Source organism: Ornithorhynchus anatinus, chromosome 17 (assembly GCF_004115215.2).
Source record: "Ornithorhynchus anatinus isolate Pmale09 chromosome 17, mOrnAna1.pri.v4, whole genome shotgun sequence".
Taxonomy (NCBI): Eukaryota; Metazoa; Chordata; class Mammalia; order Monotremata; family Ornithorhynchidae; genus Ornithorhynchus; species Ornithorhynchus anatinus.
The window spans coordinates 11,610,168-11,629,285 of NC_041744.1; the positions used below are offsets into that span (position 1 = coordinate 11,610,168).

Consider the following 19,118-nt stretch of genomic DNA (forward strand, 5'->3'; position numbering starts at 1 on the left):
TGGACAATCGGGCAACCGATAGAGACCGTCCCTGCCCACCTGGTGGGGGGAGGTAGCCACGGGCCCACGGTGGGCGGGTTGAGCGCGTGGCGAACGGTGGGATGTGACGGGGGGGGGGGAGGAGGGGGCGTCTCCATGGTTACGGTCTCCAGGCAGCTCGGCCCCAGCGCGCGCGCGCTCTCTCCGGCCGCTGGGGAGGAGGGCGGCGCGCGGTCGCGCCGGGCGGGGGCGCGCGCCCCGAGGCGACTTGGGCCGCGGGGGCGCGCACGTTGGGGTGTCGGGGGCGCGCACGCCGTCCTCCCCTCCCTCCCCTCCCTCCCTCCCTCCGTGCCGGCCAAGGGCTGCTCGCCGCGGCGGGGCTCCGGGAGAGCGGCTGCCCAGCGACCCTCCCTCCCGCGTCCCCGGGGCATGAGCAGCCATGGCCGTCGGAGGCCCCGAGGAGAAAACCTACCGGCGCTTCTTGGAGCTGTTCCTCGGCGAGTTCCGCGGACCGTGCGGCGGCGGCGAGCCCCAGCCCCCGCCCCAGCCGGACCTGCAGCCCGAGCCCCAGCCCGAGCCCCAGCCCGCCCAGTCCCTGCCGGAGCCCCAGCCGGAGCCCGGACAGCCTGCAGCGCAACCAGGAGAGGCGCCGGAGGAGGAGGAGGAGGAGGAGGACCGGCGCGACCAGGAGGGAGAAGGGGAGAAGCGGGAGCAAGAAGAAGAAGAGGAGGAGGTGGAGGAGGAGGAGGAGGCGGGGGGTCCGGGGCACCCGGCCGTGTCCTCGCCCTCTCCCCCGCCGCCCCTGCCGCCCCTGCCCCCGCTCCCGCGCCCGCTGTCGGAGCGCATCACCCCGGAGGAGGTGGAGGGCGAGAGCCTGGACCTCTGCCTGCAGCAGCTCTACAAATAGTTAAGTGCCGGGGTCTGCCCGAAGGCCGGAGGAGGGGTGGGGGTCCAAGCCGGTCAGTCCGTTCAGTCGTATTTGATGAGCGCTTACTGCGTGCAGAGCATTGGGCGAAGCGCTTGGGAGAGGACGGTCCGGCGATGGAGAGAGACAGTCCCTGCCCGCAGCGGGCTTACAGGTCTGGTGGGGTGGGGTGGGGTGGGGGTGGGGGTGGGGGTGGGGGACACGGACCGCAGAACGGGCCCGTCTGGGACCCTCGGGGCTCCTCCAAGTCCCGGCTTGGCCGCCCTGCTCCACTTGGGACCCCCTACCTCCTCCTCCTCTTCCGAACCCCCCGACCCCCTTCCCCGCCTCTCCTTCCTTTCCTTCGCCCCCGCTCCCCATCCCACCGCAACATCCTTGCTTCTCCCTCATTTCCAGGTTCTCCCTCCCCCCTCTTTTCTCTCCTCTCCCCCATTTCCAGGTCCTCCTTTCCCCCTCCTTCGTCTCACATCTCCCCCATTTCCAGGTCCTCATTTCTCCCTCCTCCTTCTCTTCCCCCCCATTTCCAGGTCTTCCTTTTCCCCTCCTTCCTCTCTTCTCCCCCATTTCCAGGTATTCATTTCCCCCTCCTCTTCTTCCCCATTTCCAGGCCCTCCTTTCCCTCTCTTTTCTCTCTTCTCCCCCATTTCCAGGCCCTTCTTCCCCTCTCTTTTCTCTCTTCTCCCCCATTTCCAGGCCCTTCTTCCCCTCTTTCCTCTCTTCTCCCCCATTTCCAGGTCTTCCTTTCCCCCTCTTTCCTCTCATCTCCCCCATTTCCGGGCCCTCCTTTGCCCCTCCTTCCTCTCATCTCCCCCATTTCCAGGCCCTCCTTTCCCTCTCTTTCCTCTTTTCCCCGTTTCCAGGTCCTCCTTTCCCCCTCCTTCCTCTCATCTCCCCCTTTTCCAGGCCCTCCTTTCCCCCTTTCCTCTCTTGTCCCCCATTTCCAGGTCCTCCTTTCCCCCTCTTTTCTCTCAACTCCCCCATTTCCAGGTCCTCCTTTGCCCCTCTTTCCTCTCTTCTCCCCCCATTTCCAGGCCCTTCTCTTGTTCCCCCTCCACCTTCCCCCGCATGCGTGTCCTTCCCCCCATACCGTACGGTCCCATTATTCCTGGTGCAGGTCTCCGTGTCCCTCCCTCCCTTCTTCCCGGTCCTTTTCCATCTCCCATCCTCTCCCCCTTTTTCTCCCCCCACCCTGGGCCCTGCTCTCTGCGGGTAGGCTCGTTTGTCTGCCGAGGGTCGCTGCTTTTCTTTCCACCGGACTGGGAAAGGAGCTGAGATGCGGCAGCGACGCTAATAATAACGCTAATATTAAATGAGTCTAAATCTGGGGAGCAGGGGGTGGGGACCCTGCAGAAAAGACCCTCCCTGGGGCTAAGGTTGGAAAGGAAAGGACCCCCTGAAGCTTTCTTGTAGGAGGGGGAAGTCTCTCCCCACAGGAGAGACAGTAGCTCCTAAAAAGGAACTAGAAGGGAAGAGAATAGGCTAGGGAGGGACGTACGGGGGCAAAAATCTAGAGGCCGGCCCCCCGAAGGACAATAAAATAGGGGATTTAGATTGTTGCTGGAAATTAGCCCTGCAAGTCGTTAAAAGGGGAAAGGCAGGGATTGGTCCCTTTAATCGCATTTAGGTACTGTTCTCAAGCAGTTTGGATACACGGGGATGGAAAAATGGACTGCCTAGTGCAGAAAATCAATAGGCTGAAGGAAAAAGCGCATTACCAATGCTTTCGTTGGTATTCCCTTTCTGTCTGGGGGGCCTTAATTAGAAACGGGTTGGTGCCATTTGAAAACGGAGCTGTTTTTACCTAGAGGACGCACGGGGAAATCGGTGAAGAAGTGTCTAAGCCGGGCAGCATTTTTGCCATTTGAGCTGATAATTGTAACCGAAGATGTTACACGGTGTCTCTCCTAAGTAGTTTGTCAACAGTGTTCACTTCAGTTCGATTTTAACGTGCCTTTTGGATTCGTGAAAAAGTCAAACACGGGAAAGGTCAGTTCATTTAAAGCTGGTTTTCTCCCTCTCACACATACACTCACACACGCACAGTCAGCAGACACATGCTCAAAGTCATTCTTAATGTCATAGTAACAGATTCAAGAAGTGAAAAGGAAGTTTCAAGAAGACTGCAGGTGAAGTATTTCTCTTAATATTTCTATAAGCCTTTTTGACCTCAGTTCACAAACTTCATTTCATTTAAGGCACTACCTCTAGTAGAAAAGAAAAGTCAACTAAAAGCAACTGAGGGAATTTCTAGCTCAGTGTCTGTTTGGGGGAAAACATTCAGTTAATGCTTTCAGTTACTCTTGTCACCTTGGCGAATGTAATTACCACACACTACTAAAGGATCAACATTTTACAGGCTAGAGAAGGTGTAAGAATTTGCCTTGGGAGTATTAAGAGTTGAGTTAATAGTGGCAATGTGTATCATTTCAGATAGAGAAAACCACATACTTTATTGTTTGCCAAAATGCGTAAAGCTTTGGGCTAAGAAAAAAGGTAAGCTGTGGAAATCTGGGGTTGAATAAAAAAAAATGCCACAATGCAAATCAATGTGGAAAGTACTCCTTTTCCAGAAGATAATCAGATGGTGTCTTAATGGCCTTTCTAGGAAGATGGTGTGCATCTCTTTTAATTTATAGTAATAAGATGGCTTGGCTTAATTTAAAATTTTTAGGCTGAACATCGACTTAGATCCTGATTTCTTTGTAGAAACACTTGGAAATGTTAATTGAGCTTTGTAGATTTCTAAAAGCCATGAAATATATTCAGCGAAACAAATCTGAGAAGAATTTTGAGGACCTAGGAGTTTAATCTTCCTTAAAACATATTCAAATTTGTGTACATTCTGATCCTTTTGGGGATATTTAGCACACTTTTTCGAAAGCCTGGTGTCATGGCTGTCATGTTGTTATACTAGCAACTGAAGGAGCTATAGGTTAGGGTTTCTTGCATCATTTCCAGATACAGTTTGAAAATTTATTTCCAACACACTGTCAGCAGGTGTTATTTTAATTATCACTCACATTTTTTTTTCCTGTGTTATTGTGTTTGCCAAAAATCTAGCTATGCATATATCGTATACATCACGTCCTTTTTTAAAAAACTTTATAAATGGACTGGAAGCTGAAGACAAATAAACCATGTTTTCCTTTTCAACAATATTTTTTTGGCATATTAGTCGAAAACAGCTGTTTGGAAATTCATGATGATGTTTCTGTCCACAGGTTTCTCCAATAATTTTAGAAAAGGGGTAGCACGTTGCTATAAGCTCCTGTAAAACTTTTTATCTTAAACCGCTCTGACCATTTGAGATAAATAGTAACTGTGCTGCCAAGTGAAGTAAAGGTGTTCTAATGGGAACTTTAAATTTATTTTGTCATAATTAAATTGTATTTTAAAATCTTTCATCATAATTTTTTATTATTAAATCTAGTTGAGCTAAACTGTTTTCTCTCACGAGTGCTTTTACATAGTGGTAGTAATTACTTGCCCCAAACCTTGCTTAGCAGTAATACCTTTAACTTTTAAATACCTTCTAAATGGAAAATCCATTTATCTATACTGTGATAATTAAGCACAGTTTTATTTATAAAGTTCTGAATATTCATTGAGAGCCGATTAAACATTTCAAGGAAGTATTGTATTGTATAACTAACTTTCATTACAGTTTCTGCAGTTGATAAGCAATTCCTTTGAAGGTGGGAGTGGGGATGAGCACACATTGAAAAGGAAGATTTGAGACTGGGAATTTCTAATTGGTGATACAGCGCATGGTAGATATGAAGTGGAGGGAATAGTCCTTTGATTTTTCAGTGATGGGCTATTTTGCACTGTGGATTCAATTATCCTGTCTTATGTAACAAGAGAAATAGAATATGCAATCTAGCAAAATCAAGTCCCCTTGAAATCCCCATTAATACCCTTACCCGTTTTTATCTTTGCAGAGTTTCCTCTGAGTTTTTCCATTTAGTTTATTAAAGCCCCCTGAAATCTTCAATAGTAGGTTTATCTCCTTTTTCTTCGATGTATTTCCTGAAATAATTGTTCATTTAGTTTGCTCCTGACTCCCCATCGTCCCCAGACGATGAGAAATTCTGGTGACCTGAGCAGCCCCAGATAGCTTTGCTCAAGCACTAGATGCCCTACTTGTGGGCTGCTTTTCCCTCCCCCCCTCCCTGTCTTGGAGCAGGTCATTGCGGTGGGGTTTTTCACTTTGAAAAATACAGAATACCCTGTCTCTTTGGGGCTCCTCTTTGGTACCTGGCCTTGTGGTACCACCTGAACATCTCTGAGAAGGTGGCCGGACCTCTCATCTAAGAGCAATCTTTCATCTCCGACATTTTACTCTGGTGCTTTCAGGCTTCTAAGAGTTCCGGTGGTCTATGGACATACTTCTGCCTAGCGACTTTTACCTCAGGAAGTGGTCCTTTTTTGTTCTTCTTCACTTTCCTGAAAGAACTCACACGAAACTAGGGGCTTTTGGTATTCATTTCAGAATGGAGATTGCCACCATTTCTACTGCCAATTTAGAGGTTGCCAGTGGCTGGTTCAATTCCTTTCCCTTCCCTCCTCGCAGTGACCTTTAGGCACTCGGAGCAAGGGCTGCATCTTAAAACAAAAAATGGTTATCATCACCATTTCAGAGCTATTTCTGTTTAATTCTGGTAGTGTTAATGATATGAAAGGATTCCTTTTCAACTTTTTTCCTTTGGAGAAGGGAAATCTCAGCATTCCCAGGTTTTGTTTCCAAAGAGCTTATGTTAATTACATTCCTTCGATTCCCTATCTGCAAAACAGAATTCAGCTCCTTATGAAATTTAGGACAATATTTTGAGTTTCTTAGATGATGTGTGTGGTATGAAAGTACAGTGTATTTTCTTAAGAAAATACATGATCGCTTTGATTAGTCTTCCATGCTAAGTGCTATTTCCTTTCAACTGATAGCTTGAGTGGTGACTTTGAAAAGAGTGTGAAAAAATGCCCAAATAGTCCACACCTATGTGGGTATAATAATAATGGTATTTAAGTGTTTCTATGTGCCAAGCACTGTTCTATGCACTGGAATAGTTACAAGGTAATCAGGTTGTCCCACATGGAGCTCACAGTCTTAATCCCCATTTTACAGATGATGTAACTGAGGCACAGAGAAGTGAAGTGACTTGCTCAAAGTCACAGCTGATAAGTGGTGGAGCCGGGAGTAGAACCCACAACCTCTGACTCCCAAGCCCTTGCTCTTTACTTTAAGCCATGCTGCTTCTCCAAAGGGTATATGGATCTATTAAAAACTCACATTTCATTTATGTTGAATTAGATGAGAACCTAAGTTTAAGTTGTGGCTCAATTAGTAATTAGTTGACTTTATAGAAGGACTTTCAATTTGGGGGACTCAATTTCCCCATTTATACAATGGAAGAAAGTACTACACCTATGCCAACCCGGTAGACACCCGGCAGACCTTGTAATTCCACTCATCGTGATGTTGTTGTTGCCTTATGCTGTTAGCGACACCATGGACACATCTTATAAGCAACTACAAAGCATTTTCCCCAAACAATATGACATCAAAGCCCCTGGAATATGGTAAAAGTTGTGGAAATACAATAGTGCCCCAGTATTCGCAAAGCAGGAGCCTTTTAATCAGGGACACTTGAGAAACCGTAATATATGGAAATGCCTTTATTATTCTCCTGGAGTTGACAGGCTTTAATTTTAAAGATCCATTCTCCATCAAGAGTTCAATTTATCTGTCTAGAAAGACAAGAAATGGAATTCTTGTCTTTCAGTTTGGGGTTTGATTAGTTTGGATATTTAACACCTGATGCTTAGGCTACTGACCTATTCCTTCTGTCTAATATTTTCATTCAGGTTTTCAACTGATTATGGAAAAATGTTTTAATTTCAGTGCAAGTTAACACTCCAAATATCTTTTTTAAATGGGTCTAAAATGATCTCACTACAAATGTTGTGGTGAATCTATGAAGTGTTCTAAATGTCAGTGAAGAAAAGTGATTGTATATGAAGGGGGTCAGCTATGATAAAGATTTAATAGACATACATCATGAAAGCACTGAGTGAATATATTTAAAAAGAATTTCAAAATATTGTGCTTAAATCTCTCATTTCACATATACTTTGAGATGGCACAAGAAGGATAGTTCTAAGAGTAACAATGTAAACGGAAAAGTCCACATATTTTGTGTGCCTACTCTGTGAACATTGTTTTTATTACATGATTTTCAGGTTCACTGTCCCCAAGATTTTAATCGTTGCTTCTCTTCAAGAAGGCAACTTCTTTCCTAACTCAAAAGTATGTTTGCTATACTGACTGACATTACCATTGGGAAGGGCACCATCACAAAGACATGTCACTGGTATGGAAGACCACTTCAGGGAATTTGCCCTATTGCTCCGGGCCAACTCTGCCTGCCAGGTTACTCAAGAAACAATCGTCCAGTCACCAGATTCTTGGGATTAAAATACATAATTTGCCTTTCCTGATTGTGTCTTGTTCAAGTCTAATGACTTTCGTTACTTATGATTGCGTTTCTGTAAAGCAGAACATGGTTCCCTCAACCATAGAATCCTCGAAGGTAAAGATGATGATGTGCATATGTTTTGTAGGCTCTAGATTTTTGTGGGTGCTCAGATATTAACTGACATCAAAAAAGATGTCTACTTTGATTCCATTTTAAACATTTAAATGACTGTGTTAATAAAGTGGCTGGGACTTGCGTTCTTTGGTAGCATTTCATGTCTTCAAAGCTCAGGAGAAGAAAGGCTATGCCAGCTTTGTCAAGTAATTGTACTTTAATTAATATAACACTCTTTATTCAAAGCATATTGCTTCCTCCTCAGAACTGGCAAAGTGAGGAACAGAGTGGTTAGTTGATTTTCAGAGGTCTTACAGAGAGATAGTGATAAAGCCAAGAACAGATCCCTTGACTCCCATTTGAGTGTTTAAGCTGGCCTCTAAGTAGGTAAATATGAATTTGCATCTTTAGAAAAGAACGTCCTCCAGCCATGATATTTTCAAATCTCTAGGTAGTTGAATAAAAATAGCTTATGTTTGACTTCCTCAGCAGTATAAACCTGCAGATGGCTAGCTTTGTCCACATTGGAAGTTAAAAGGGGAAAGAGCAGCTGTGGACCTATTTTATGTTCCTCAGGCCAAATATTATAAGCAAACTTTCATTACAGAGATAAATGCCAGTGGAAGCTCTGATGCATCCCAATTCAGAAGTTAAGCCTTAACAGTTTCCCAAAATCCCATTGTGTGTGTGTGTGTGTGGCTGTGTTAGGGATTGTTAAGGAGGGAGAACAGGTATTGAAACCCATTTACAGCTGAGTAAACAGGCACAGAGAAGTGCAGTGACTTGCCCAGTGACACCACAGCAAGCAATTGGCAGAGCTGGAATTTAGAAGGGCGCTCCTCCGATTCCCAAACCTGTGCTCTTTCCAGTAGGCCACAAATGATGGGGAGCATAACAACTGGTATTTCCTTCAGAGTTGGTACATGTATATGGATGTGTGTTTTCCCTTTGGAAATATCATAACTGGACAATATCATTTCCAAATGGGATTACACGACCCTCAACTCTGAAGCATCAGTGGTTCTTTGAGCCATTTTATAATACGTAGAAGAACTAATTACGTGATGAGTGATTACAAAAATCCTATGGTGAATGGGTCCAATTATGGAGCTAATAAGGCTTGACAAATTACTAAAATATAAGTAATCATTGCTATATTGTATAATCTATCAATGCTGACCAGTATTTGCTGTAGTTGATGTAATGTTACATCATAGTGACAGAAATATAGCTTGCAAACTAATTGAATGGAAATGTCTTCATACCATCATTTAACTTAAAAATGTTTTCTTCAAAAATGATTTTGAGTAAATGACTACTGCATCTGTAAAGAAATGACTCAGTTTTTTCAATAATTAATATTGAAATTGAGCAAGTTAACTAGAGTGAAGGATTCACTTTTCAGAATTAAAAATATGGCTGCAGGCTTCTAATAAGTGAATAGTTCAGGGTTTTCAAGTTCTGGTTTTGTTAATCTGTTCTGGATTCCATAAAACTATCTGCAAACCCCGTATTTCTATATTGTGTTTTTAAGAAGTGGAGGTAAAAACAATCTGGCTTTTGAATTTTTTCCCCCCTCCTAGGTTATAAAGAGAATCGTTTAATTTTTAGTGGAAAAATCCAGGATTACTCTTATTCAAAGATACTGAAGCTCAATATTGTCTATGGATTCTAGAATTAATTGACTGAACTAGAAGATACAAACATCCGTGTCCAAAAATATTTTTGTCAACTTCTGGTAATGTTTTTTCTTTAAAGAACAGTCGGTGGGTCTTGATTATCCCTGGTTACCATGTCTTCAGTAAGTATGTCCTTACCCAAGGAGCTTCTAATTTCACTTGCTTGATAATGTACAGTAGTACTTCAATATCTGAATAAGTCTTTTTAATTCACTGGGGAAAACCAACTTTGGTTGGACTTAAAGGGCACGATTATCCATCTAAAGATAAAACCAAAATGTAAAAACAAACATTTGACCTCTTAAACCCTTGAACCCAGCTGCTTTTGGACTACTTGCCATAAAAATCAAAGCTGTGAAAAGAGAATGTAGCAACTTTAGCTTTTACTGTCTTATAAATATGGTACTCCAATAAACTTATGTAACCATTTGGCACTAGAAAATACTAAAGGGATTAAAAACCAAAAAAGACATTGAGCCATGTGTACTGGAGTACCCTTTGGCTCTCACTCTCTATCTTGATTTTACTTTTTATGTAGCAAAAACTGAAGCTAATTTATAGGCCTAGGTGAATACCTTTTTTGTAGGTAAAAAGGCTCCGCTTAACAGCTCTGCTCATTTGCTTTGCAAAAGAGGGATTTGGGGGGCAGATGGCAGGAGAGGGGGCAGAGGGAAAGGTCCCTTACTTCTTTGAATACTTTGGTTTAAATAGCTTTGTTTTCTGCTTGGAAAATACTGCTTATCATTCAATCAGTGGAATTGATTTGAGTGTTTACTCTCTGCACAGCACTGTACTAAGCGCTTGGGAAATACAGTATAACAGAGCTGCTACAAGTGATCCCTGGCCACAAGGAGTTTACAGTCTGCAAGGGAAGAAAGACATTAGAATGGTTTATGGTTAGGGGAAATAGAACAGTATTTTGTATATATTCAAAAAAAATTATGGTTTGGTCAGAAGTAGAGAAATAGGAACAATCAATGGTATTGGACACTTAATGTGTGCAGAGCACTGTACTAAGCACTTGGGAGAGTACAATATAATGGACTAAATATTATATTGCATTATATTGTACAACTTGTACACTGTTATTGTATTGTTGTATAACTCCGTTGTACCCTCCCAAGGACTTAGTATACGCCGTTGTCGATGACATTGCTTGATGGGTCGAAAGGAGCCAAACCCTTGCAGTTCATTCTTGTCATTCTGGCTTGGTGTCCTAGGACCTCTTTTGAAAAGGGAATGATGCAACAGAAAGACAATGGCTTCTACTCCGTTTGACCCCCACCATCTATGGGTTTTTGGATTTTTTTTTTAAATGGGATTTGTAAAGCACTTACTGTGTGCCCGGCTCTGGACTAATCGTTGGGGTTGATAAAAGATAAGCAGGTTGGACGGAGTCCCTGGCCCACAATAGGACTTAAAGTCTTATTCCCCATTTTACAAGTGAGGAAACTGAGGCAAATTGATGTGCCCAAGGTCACACCACAGATAAATGGTGGGGCCGGGATTGGAACCCAGGTCCTCTGATTCCCATGCCTGTGCTCTTTTCACTTGGCCACGCTGCTTCTCATGTGGTTCACATTCTTCAGTTGCTTCATTGCTAGGAAAGTGTCAGTAGAAGCAACGTGACATAGTGGATAGAGCAGAGCATGGGCCTGGGAGTCAGAAGGGAATGGGATTCTGTGCCTCAGTTATCTCATCTGTAAAATGGGGATTGAGACTGAGCCCCACGTGGAGCAGGGGACTGTGTCCAACCCGATTTGCTTGTATCCACCCCAGCACTTAGTACTGTGCCTGGCACATGCTAAGTACTTAACGGATACCATAATTATTATTAGTCAGTGGTGGTGGTGATGATGAGGTTAAGTTGACCAGGAGCACATCTTCCATACCTCACCTCTGCTACCTTTCCTAGGATGAGTACATGAGGGGAGGGAAAGCGGTGTTTAAACTAACACTATATTTTTAAATTCAGGCCTAAAATTATGTTGTGTTTACTTTTTCCCCTGAAAGTGAAGTCAACTTGACTTAAACTGTTTCAGCTCGATAACTTTGAGACACTTGATATTTCTGTTGGCATTTATTGCCTAAAATTTCATTTTTTCATTATACTATAAAGAATGAAATCTGGAACTAATCCCTTAAAACGCAACAAAGCAAAAATCTTTTAATCAACAAGGCTTACAGAGGGAGGAGCAATAAATATTTGAACCTGGAAGCTTATGTTCCAAAAGCTGCCCATTTTCAAATGTGGTTGATCTTTTCTAGGATAAATGGAAACACATTTAAATATAGAATGATGTCTTTCATATTTCTAAAAACACTTTTCTTTTTGTGTAGGGAACTGGTTATTTCCTTGAAGTAAACAAACACGAAGTCTGAGTTGAATAAAAAGGCATTCCAACTTCTGATTTAGAAACTAGACTGAATTAGATAGTTTGCTAGAATATCAGTATATATCTTAGTTTTAGCATCAGCTAATTTTTGCTTATAAAGGTTCCTGTTAAATCTTCAGTTTTCAGATATTATATTAATTAGATCCCTCTTCCTTAGCCTGCCTGCCTATAGGCATTAGCTACTTCTTGAATGTGGGAAAATTCTGAGAAACTATAACCAGTCCTTTGCAAGTTGGTTAAAATTAATGGCTAAATCGAGACTTTCAAATTATCTGTGAATTTTAGTTGTATTCAGATTCTCTACTTACTCTGTTGTGCTTATGATCTGTCAAGTACCACGCTAAGCAAGTACCACACTAAGCACTGGGATAGATTGAAGTTAATTAGGTTGATCACAGTCCCTGCCCTCATGGGGCACAGTGTAGTTACCTGTATAATTTTTCTCTATCAAATAACCAAATACACTTCCTGATTGTGGTGAAAGATGAAAGAATAAGGATGATAACATGGTCGGAATCTATTATATATCTCCAAATGAGAAAGACAAGGTAAATCATGCAAAAAGGTTTTTTGGTTCAGGATATTGTTGGGACTCTATGCAAGATATCTTCTGGCAAAATAATTCAGGCCTCGCAGGTCATCAAAGAGGTTTTTGAGACTGAACTAAGGATAATAATAATTGTCTTAATTGCTAAATTGTACTTTCCGAGCGCTTAGTACAGTGCTCTGCACACAGTGAGTCAATAAATACAATTGAATGATTGAATAATTAATAGTTGTAGCATTTGTTAAGTGCCTAAGCCTGCTCTCTGCCACTAGCCAGCAATACCTCACTCCGAATGTTCTCAACCACATTATGTTTTTGGTTTGCAGCTCTTCAGTCCATGAGACTTGGTCACCCTTATATTGAAAGAAGTATGACATGCAAGAGCAGAAAAGGAATTTTCCCACTAAACGCAAGGTTCTCCCCCCCACTAGGTTTTCACTTAAAACACTTTTGGGGAAGTAGGCCATGTTTGTCTGACCACGTGAGCCACTTTGGTTACAGTGGTATTGGAAGGAATGGTTTGTGTGCATCCATTCAGTGGTATTAATTGAGGGTGTGGTGTGTGTGTACATTGGGGGAAGACCACGGAAATGAAAAATGATACATGGCTCTTGGCCCTTAGGGAGATCACAGTCTGAAAGATGGGGGCTGGGAGGTTGGCCTTTGGCCCGTTGAGAAAGACTGAACACAAATGACTTGTCCTAGTGGAAATAGGCTGGGCCTGGGAGTCAGGAGGACCTGGGTTCTAATCCCTGCACTGCCAATTGTCTGCTCTGTGACTTTGGACAAGTCACTTAACTTAATGCCTCAGTCACCTCATCTGTAAAATGTGGAGTAAGACTGTGAACAGTGTGGCCAAGTGGATGGAGCACGGGCCTGGGAGTCAGAAGGACCTGGGTTCTAATCCCGGCTCTTCTATTTGTCTTCTATTTATCTGCTTTTTTCTATTTGTCTATTTGTGTGCGACCTTGGGCAAGTCCTTTCACTTCTCTGTGCGACAGTTATCTCCTCTGTAAAATGGGAATTAAGATTGTGAGCACCGCTTGGGACAGGGACTGTGTTAAACCTGATTATTTTGTATTTGCCCCAGTGCTTAGTACAGTGCCTGGCACATAATAATAATAATAATAATGTTGGTATTTGTTAATCACTTACTATGTGCCAAGCACTGTTCTAAGCGCTGGGGTAGACACAAGGGAATCAGGTTGTCCCACGTGGGGCTCCCAGTCTTAATCCCCATTTTACAGATGAGGTAACTGAGAGGCACCGAGAAGTTAAGTGACTTGCCCAAAGTCACACAGCTGACAAATGGTCGAGCTGGGATTTGAACCCATGACCTCTGACTCCAAAGCCTGTGCTCGTTCCACTGAGCCACGCTGCTTCTCACAAAACTGCTCTCTGTGGGTGGAGAATGTGTATAGGCTTTTGTCGTATCTTCCAAGTGCCCTTGACAAAGACCAGAAATAATATTGAAAAATTAGCTTATCTGTAAAATCCACTCTCTATCCTTGCCAAGCTTGTTAAATACCATTACTATAAGGAACTAGTTTATCTCTAAAGTTTACTCTATCATTACCAAGTAGACACATATATGCTATGAAAATTAAAAAACAAAAAAATATTCAAAGCGATAAATATCGCAACAAGGAAGATGTCTTCTTTTTGCTTTGAACGATGCTCAACATTGTGGAGACATAGTTATTGCTAGTAATTAAGATCCTCTTACAGTTCCTTTATTTTGTCCATTAGATCATGTCTCCTTAGAAGTGAAACGTCTATCAGATTGAGTGGATCGGTGGTGGAAGAAGATAGCAGCTGTTTTCACTCTTCTAAATGGGAAACAAAAGATCGCACAAATGCTCTTGGTAATGTCCTGCCATCAGAAAGGACAGCATCAAAGAGAAGGAAAAATGGGATGTTCTCTTAAGTTGAGAGAGAAACAGACCCTCATTTTCAGCAGTGTTCCCAAAAAGCCTTAAAGATTCCCAACTGAGGAAACAGATGGTGGAGACGCCATACTTAAGAAATCACCACGCCATGTTTGGCAAACTACCAGTTATGCTCCTTGAGAACATCTGCCTGACAATAAGATGGGATATGCCTTTGTCACTGCTCAACTCTCCAGTCTTTCTAAAACCCTGCTCTTAACATCCTCATCTTGTATATTTGGGCAGTCATTTATTTCTCCAAGCATCTTCGCTAGATGTCTCTCCTTTTCCCCATCAAATTTTGTAGTTTTATGGGAAGTTCCTCATTTTCTACTCTTTTCCCTGACCCACCTCTTTTTGCCTAACCCCTAATATTCCTGCCTTCAAGTGTAATTTCCAGTACAATCAATACCTTTATGAAAGCTCATGTATTTTCTAAAGCATTTAAATTAGCCTATTGCCCCTCAATCTTATCCCTAAAAAGCCCCAAGAGTTAACTACCCTGGAAAGATGATGGAGTCCTGCTTAGAACCAATGAATGGTATTTGAGTGCTTCCTACGTACAGAGGAGAGCTTGGTACAGAGTGAGTGCTTAACAAGTACCATAATTAGTAATTATTATTATTCTGGTGTATGGTAATGAGAAGATTGGGAATCAAAGTATCTAGACTCTATTCCAAGGCCTTTAACTGTCCTTCATAAACGCTTTTCCTTTTGGCCTGTTTCTTCATATGTGAATATTAATCATACGCCTCCCCAGGAGTTATCGGGCAACCCTTAAAAAAGATAGAGCATCAACCTTTCTTACCCACCCTATGTAGTCGATTTCCAGTGATTTTCCAAAATCGTTTCCTGGGAAGAAGACAGTATCAATCATCAATCAGTGGTATTGAGTACTTACTGTGTTCAGAGCACTGTACTAAGCGCTTGGGAGAGCACAGGGTAACATAGTTGGTAGACACATTCCCTGCCCACATTGAGCTTACAGCTGAGAGGAGGACCTTACACTCATGAGGGAACATTCCATTCTACTTGGAGAGTCCATCAAGACAAGTTGAACAACCCCTCTGGAAGGGCTTGCTAACAGATGGATTAAACCAGAAGGCAGAAACAACACCAAAGCGCATAATTTGGAACTCAGTTTTTGCCAGAAGACTTGTGAGGGCAGGGTCAAAAACACAGACCCATGATTTGAAGGCAAGCAGCAGCTTTGGCAGCTAGCTTAGGCTCTGGCACAGAAAAAGCTAGCAGAATGTTCTGGGTATCTTGCCAGTAGTAAAAGAACACAAAAAATGACATTTTGGTGATGCAGATCTTCCTTTTTCACTGCCTATGATTCAAATTTGCAGGTAAGACCTTAGCCATGAGGAAGTAAATGAACCAATGCCTCTATGCATACCTGATCCCCTTGATACCCTACAAATGCAAATAAACATTTAGGGAGCTGGAAGAGGATACAGTTCTATCACATTGCTTCTAATCAGATGCTTCTATGCACCAATAATGAACTGGCCTCAGAACACAAGGGTTGCTAAAAGACTAAGAGAAGGAAGTGCTAGGAAACTAAGAGTACAGCCGCTGGGGTCAAGACATTGTTCCCTCCAGCCTAGTATTGTTTCTCCATCCTGACAAAAAAGAAAGCTTAGAAGGACAGTGTGCATTTCACCTCCTTTGACATCAAGCCTCAATGTTTAAAATCCCACATTTTTCCCTCTAATAACGCATCATGAACCTATTAAATGTCTTTGAGCCTTCTAAGATCTATAGCTCGGCCATGGATTTATTAGAACCGGTCTCAAGCCCGTCGATATTTTCTGCTATTATGACATCCCATGATCACAAATTACCGCATTCTGACTGCTGTGGTTGTTGGGCTGGTGTGGATGGAGACAGGGAGAGCATTTTTTTTTTTAATGGTATTTGTTAAACGCTAACTGCGTGCCTGGCACTCTACTAAGCACTGGGGTAGATGCAGGTAGTAAGGTTGGACACAGTCCCTGTCCCACACAGGGCTCACAGTCTTAATCCCCATTTTACAGATGAGGTAACTGAGGCTCAAAGAATAATAATAATGTTGGTTTTTGTTAAGCGCTTACTATGTGCAGAGCACTGTTCTAAGCGCTGGGGTAGATATAGGGTAATCAGGTTGTCCCACGTGAGGCTCACGGTCTTAATCCCCATTTTACAGATGAGGGAACTGAGGCACTGAGAAGTTAAGTGACTTGCCCACAATTACACAGCTGATAAGTGGCAGATCTGGAATTCGAACCCATGACCTCTGACTCCCAAGACTGTGCTCTTTCCATTGAGCCATGCGAAGTGACTTGCCCAAGGCCCTATGCTCTGTCCATTAGGCCACACTGCTTCTCTCCATTGCCTGGGATTCATTCATTCAATTGCTTTTATTGAGCACTTGGTGCAAAGTGGTGCAGGGAATCCTCCACTCTACCCCCCTGGAGTAGTCATCTAAGGCAGAGTTCGGGTCTACCAACTCTATTTTACTCTCCCAAGTGCTCAGTACAGTGCTCTACTCCCATTTGTTGACTAAAGACTGGGGCAAAATGAAATTTTTCTACAGGAAAAGGTGTTTCTCACAAGCATGTTTACCCTGAGTTCATATGTTCCTGTTCATCCCTGAATTTTGAGGATCACTTTATTTTGTTGAATACGTGCGAAGAGGCATAAGGCAGTTAAAGAAGTTTGGAGGAAATTAAAAGTAGTAGTGATATACAAATGGAGATGACATTTTCAGGAGACGGGAAGTTTTAGAATTATGTGGTCGTTGAGAAAATATCCACTTAAAAGGAATTCTTTTCCAATATTTGCCAATTGAAAAAATTTCAACAGCAGGTTCATTTTTACCTTCAATTTATATTAGCCGGGAAAGGAATAGTAAATTTCAAATTGGCCCTGCTAGTATCAACACTATATATCCTTTTGTTCCCTTTTTAATGGTAAAAATATCAGAGAAGCGTGCTTATGAATTCTAACAAGCCATTTAATCATGAGTCTTAGTAACTGGTGTTCAAAAGTTTGTAGAAAAATGGCCTGCATTTTAAGTCTTGCATTTTAAAAAGGGAAATAGCTTTAGTTGAAAAAGAGCATTTTCCAAGGCTGGGCTGAAGCATCCTCTTTGAAATTTCTGGAAGCAAAGAAGTTGATTATGTTACTTGCTAAGCGCTTACTAAGTGGCAAATAAAAAGATCTATGAATCCCTTCAATATACTCTGACTGTGATGAGTTTGGGATCATTTTTTAAAAACCCACCTCTCTCAAGTGGTGTTGTGGATCCAGCCTCAATGATGGCAGGCCATTGAGTTCCATCCTTGAGACTGTGGCTGTCCCACGAAGCTCTGTGGTGGGTCCCCCACTCATCTCAATTTACCCTGACTCTTTCAGAGAGGTCTTCTGCTCCTGTGGCTTCAGCTACTGACTGTAAGCTCCCAAATCTACCTCACTAGGCCCTGACCCCTCCTTTCCTCTCTTCCCACTCCCTTCTGTGTTGCTATGACTTGGTCCCTTTATTCATCCCCCCTCCCAGCCCCGCAGCAATTATGTCCATATCTGTAATGTAATTTATTTATACTAATGTCTGTGTCCCCCGTCTAGACTGTAAATTTGTTGTGGGCAGGGAAAATGTTTGTTATATTGTTGTGTGGTACTCTCTCAAGTGCTTTAGTATGGTGCTCAGCACAGAGTAAGCGCTCAATAAAAGTGACTGAGTGACCCTCTCCAGCCATTCAATCTTGCATTCAATTCAATCTTGCCATTTCCTCTTACCTCTGGGGATGTCTCGCCAGCAGCTGTAACTCAAATTTCTAAAACTCAGCTGATCTGCACACAATGTGTGCTCAATAAATAACATCAGTGGATTGATTTGATTCAGTCTTAAACTCCGTCTTTCTCTTAATTTCCCTCTCGGGCTCTTCTGTCTACCCTCCCTGTCCCAGAAACCTGCAGTCTTGCTGTGGACTTTAAACTTGTCTTTCAGCTTTCAAATTCAAATTCTGCCAGTTGTTCTTCTACTTTTGGTTTTGCCCCTTTCTCTCCTCCGAAACAGCCGCTATTCTGGTTCAAGCTTTACAATATGGTTAGGTTACGGTAACAGTCTCCTCGCTGGTTTCCCAGGCTTTAGATTCTTTACCCCTTCATCCTCTACTACCCTCTGCTGCCCAGATCATCTTAAAACATTCCTTGGGATATGTCCCTCCAACTCCTCAAAAGCCTTCCAGAAGCCAGTGGCTACACACTTCCCTCCACGTTAAGCAAAAACTCCTCACCATTGACCTCAAAACTCTGCCCCAACTTTTTTCATTTTACATGATGGCTCTCTTTGCCCGCTATGGTCCAATTCCCACAATTTACTCCTCCCAGACTCACCTAAATCTATCCCACTCTGGACTCTCCCACCTTCAACCTCTTTCTTATGCCATCCTCCTACTTGGAATTCCCCTCCCCCTTCAAATACACCAACCCCATCTTCAAAGCCCTCCCATCTCCTGCAAGAAGGCTTCCTTAATTCATTCTCAACATCCGAAGTCACGTCCCCTCAGTGACAGTCCTGTATCTTGTGTGAAGCAGTGTGGCCCAGTGGATAGAGCACGGGCCTGGGAGTCAGAAGGACCTGGGTTCTAATTCTGTCTCTGCCACTTGTGTACTGTGTGACCTCGGGAAATCGCTTAACTTTTCTGGGTCTCAGCGACCTCATCTGTAAAATGGTATAAAACTGTGAGCCTCGGACTATGTCCAATTTGATTTGCTTGTATCCACCCCTGTGCTTAGAAATAACAATGATCATGATGATAATAATGGTACTTGTTAAGCACTTACAATGTGCAAGCACTGTTCTAAGGGCTATGTGCCAGTGCCTGGAACATAGTAAGTGCTTAAATACCACAATTATTATTATTATTGTTATTATCCATTCTCAGCACTTAAGTATTTATGTCGCATCCAGTTGTTTCACTAATTGCACCTGAATCACCTATGAGTCCTATACAACTTTAAACCCTAATGTGGCCCTGGAATGCAAGATTGATGAAATTCTTGCCCAGATGTTACTTTGCTGGGCTGGATG

At 43.0% G+C, this 19,118-nt stretch overlaps 1 protein-coding gene across 1 annotated transcript in view; it reads left to right on the top strand.

Moving 5' to 3' along the window:
• Nucleotides 1–320: 320 nt before the first annotated feature.
• PPM1E (protein phosphatase, Mg2+/Mn2+ dependent 1E) overlaps nucleotides 321–19,118 on the top strand; it is a 120,856-nt gene continuing 102,058 nt past the window's right edge. The window contains exon 1 of the mRNA XM_029082093.1: nucleotides 321–885. Coding sequence (XP_028937926.1) covers nucleotides 419–885 — 467 coding nt within the window. The 5' untranslated portion in view covers nucleotides 321–418. The remainder of the gene's footprint in view (nucleotides 886–19,118) is intronic.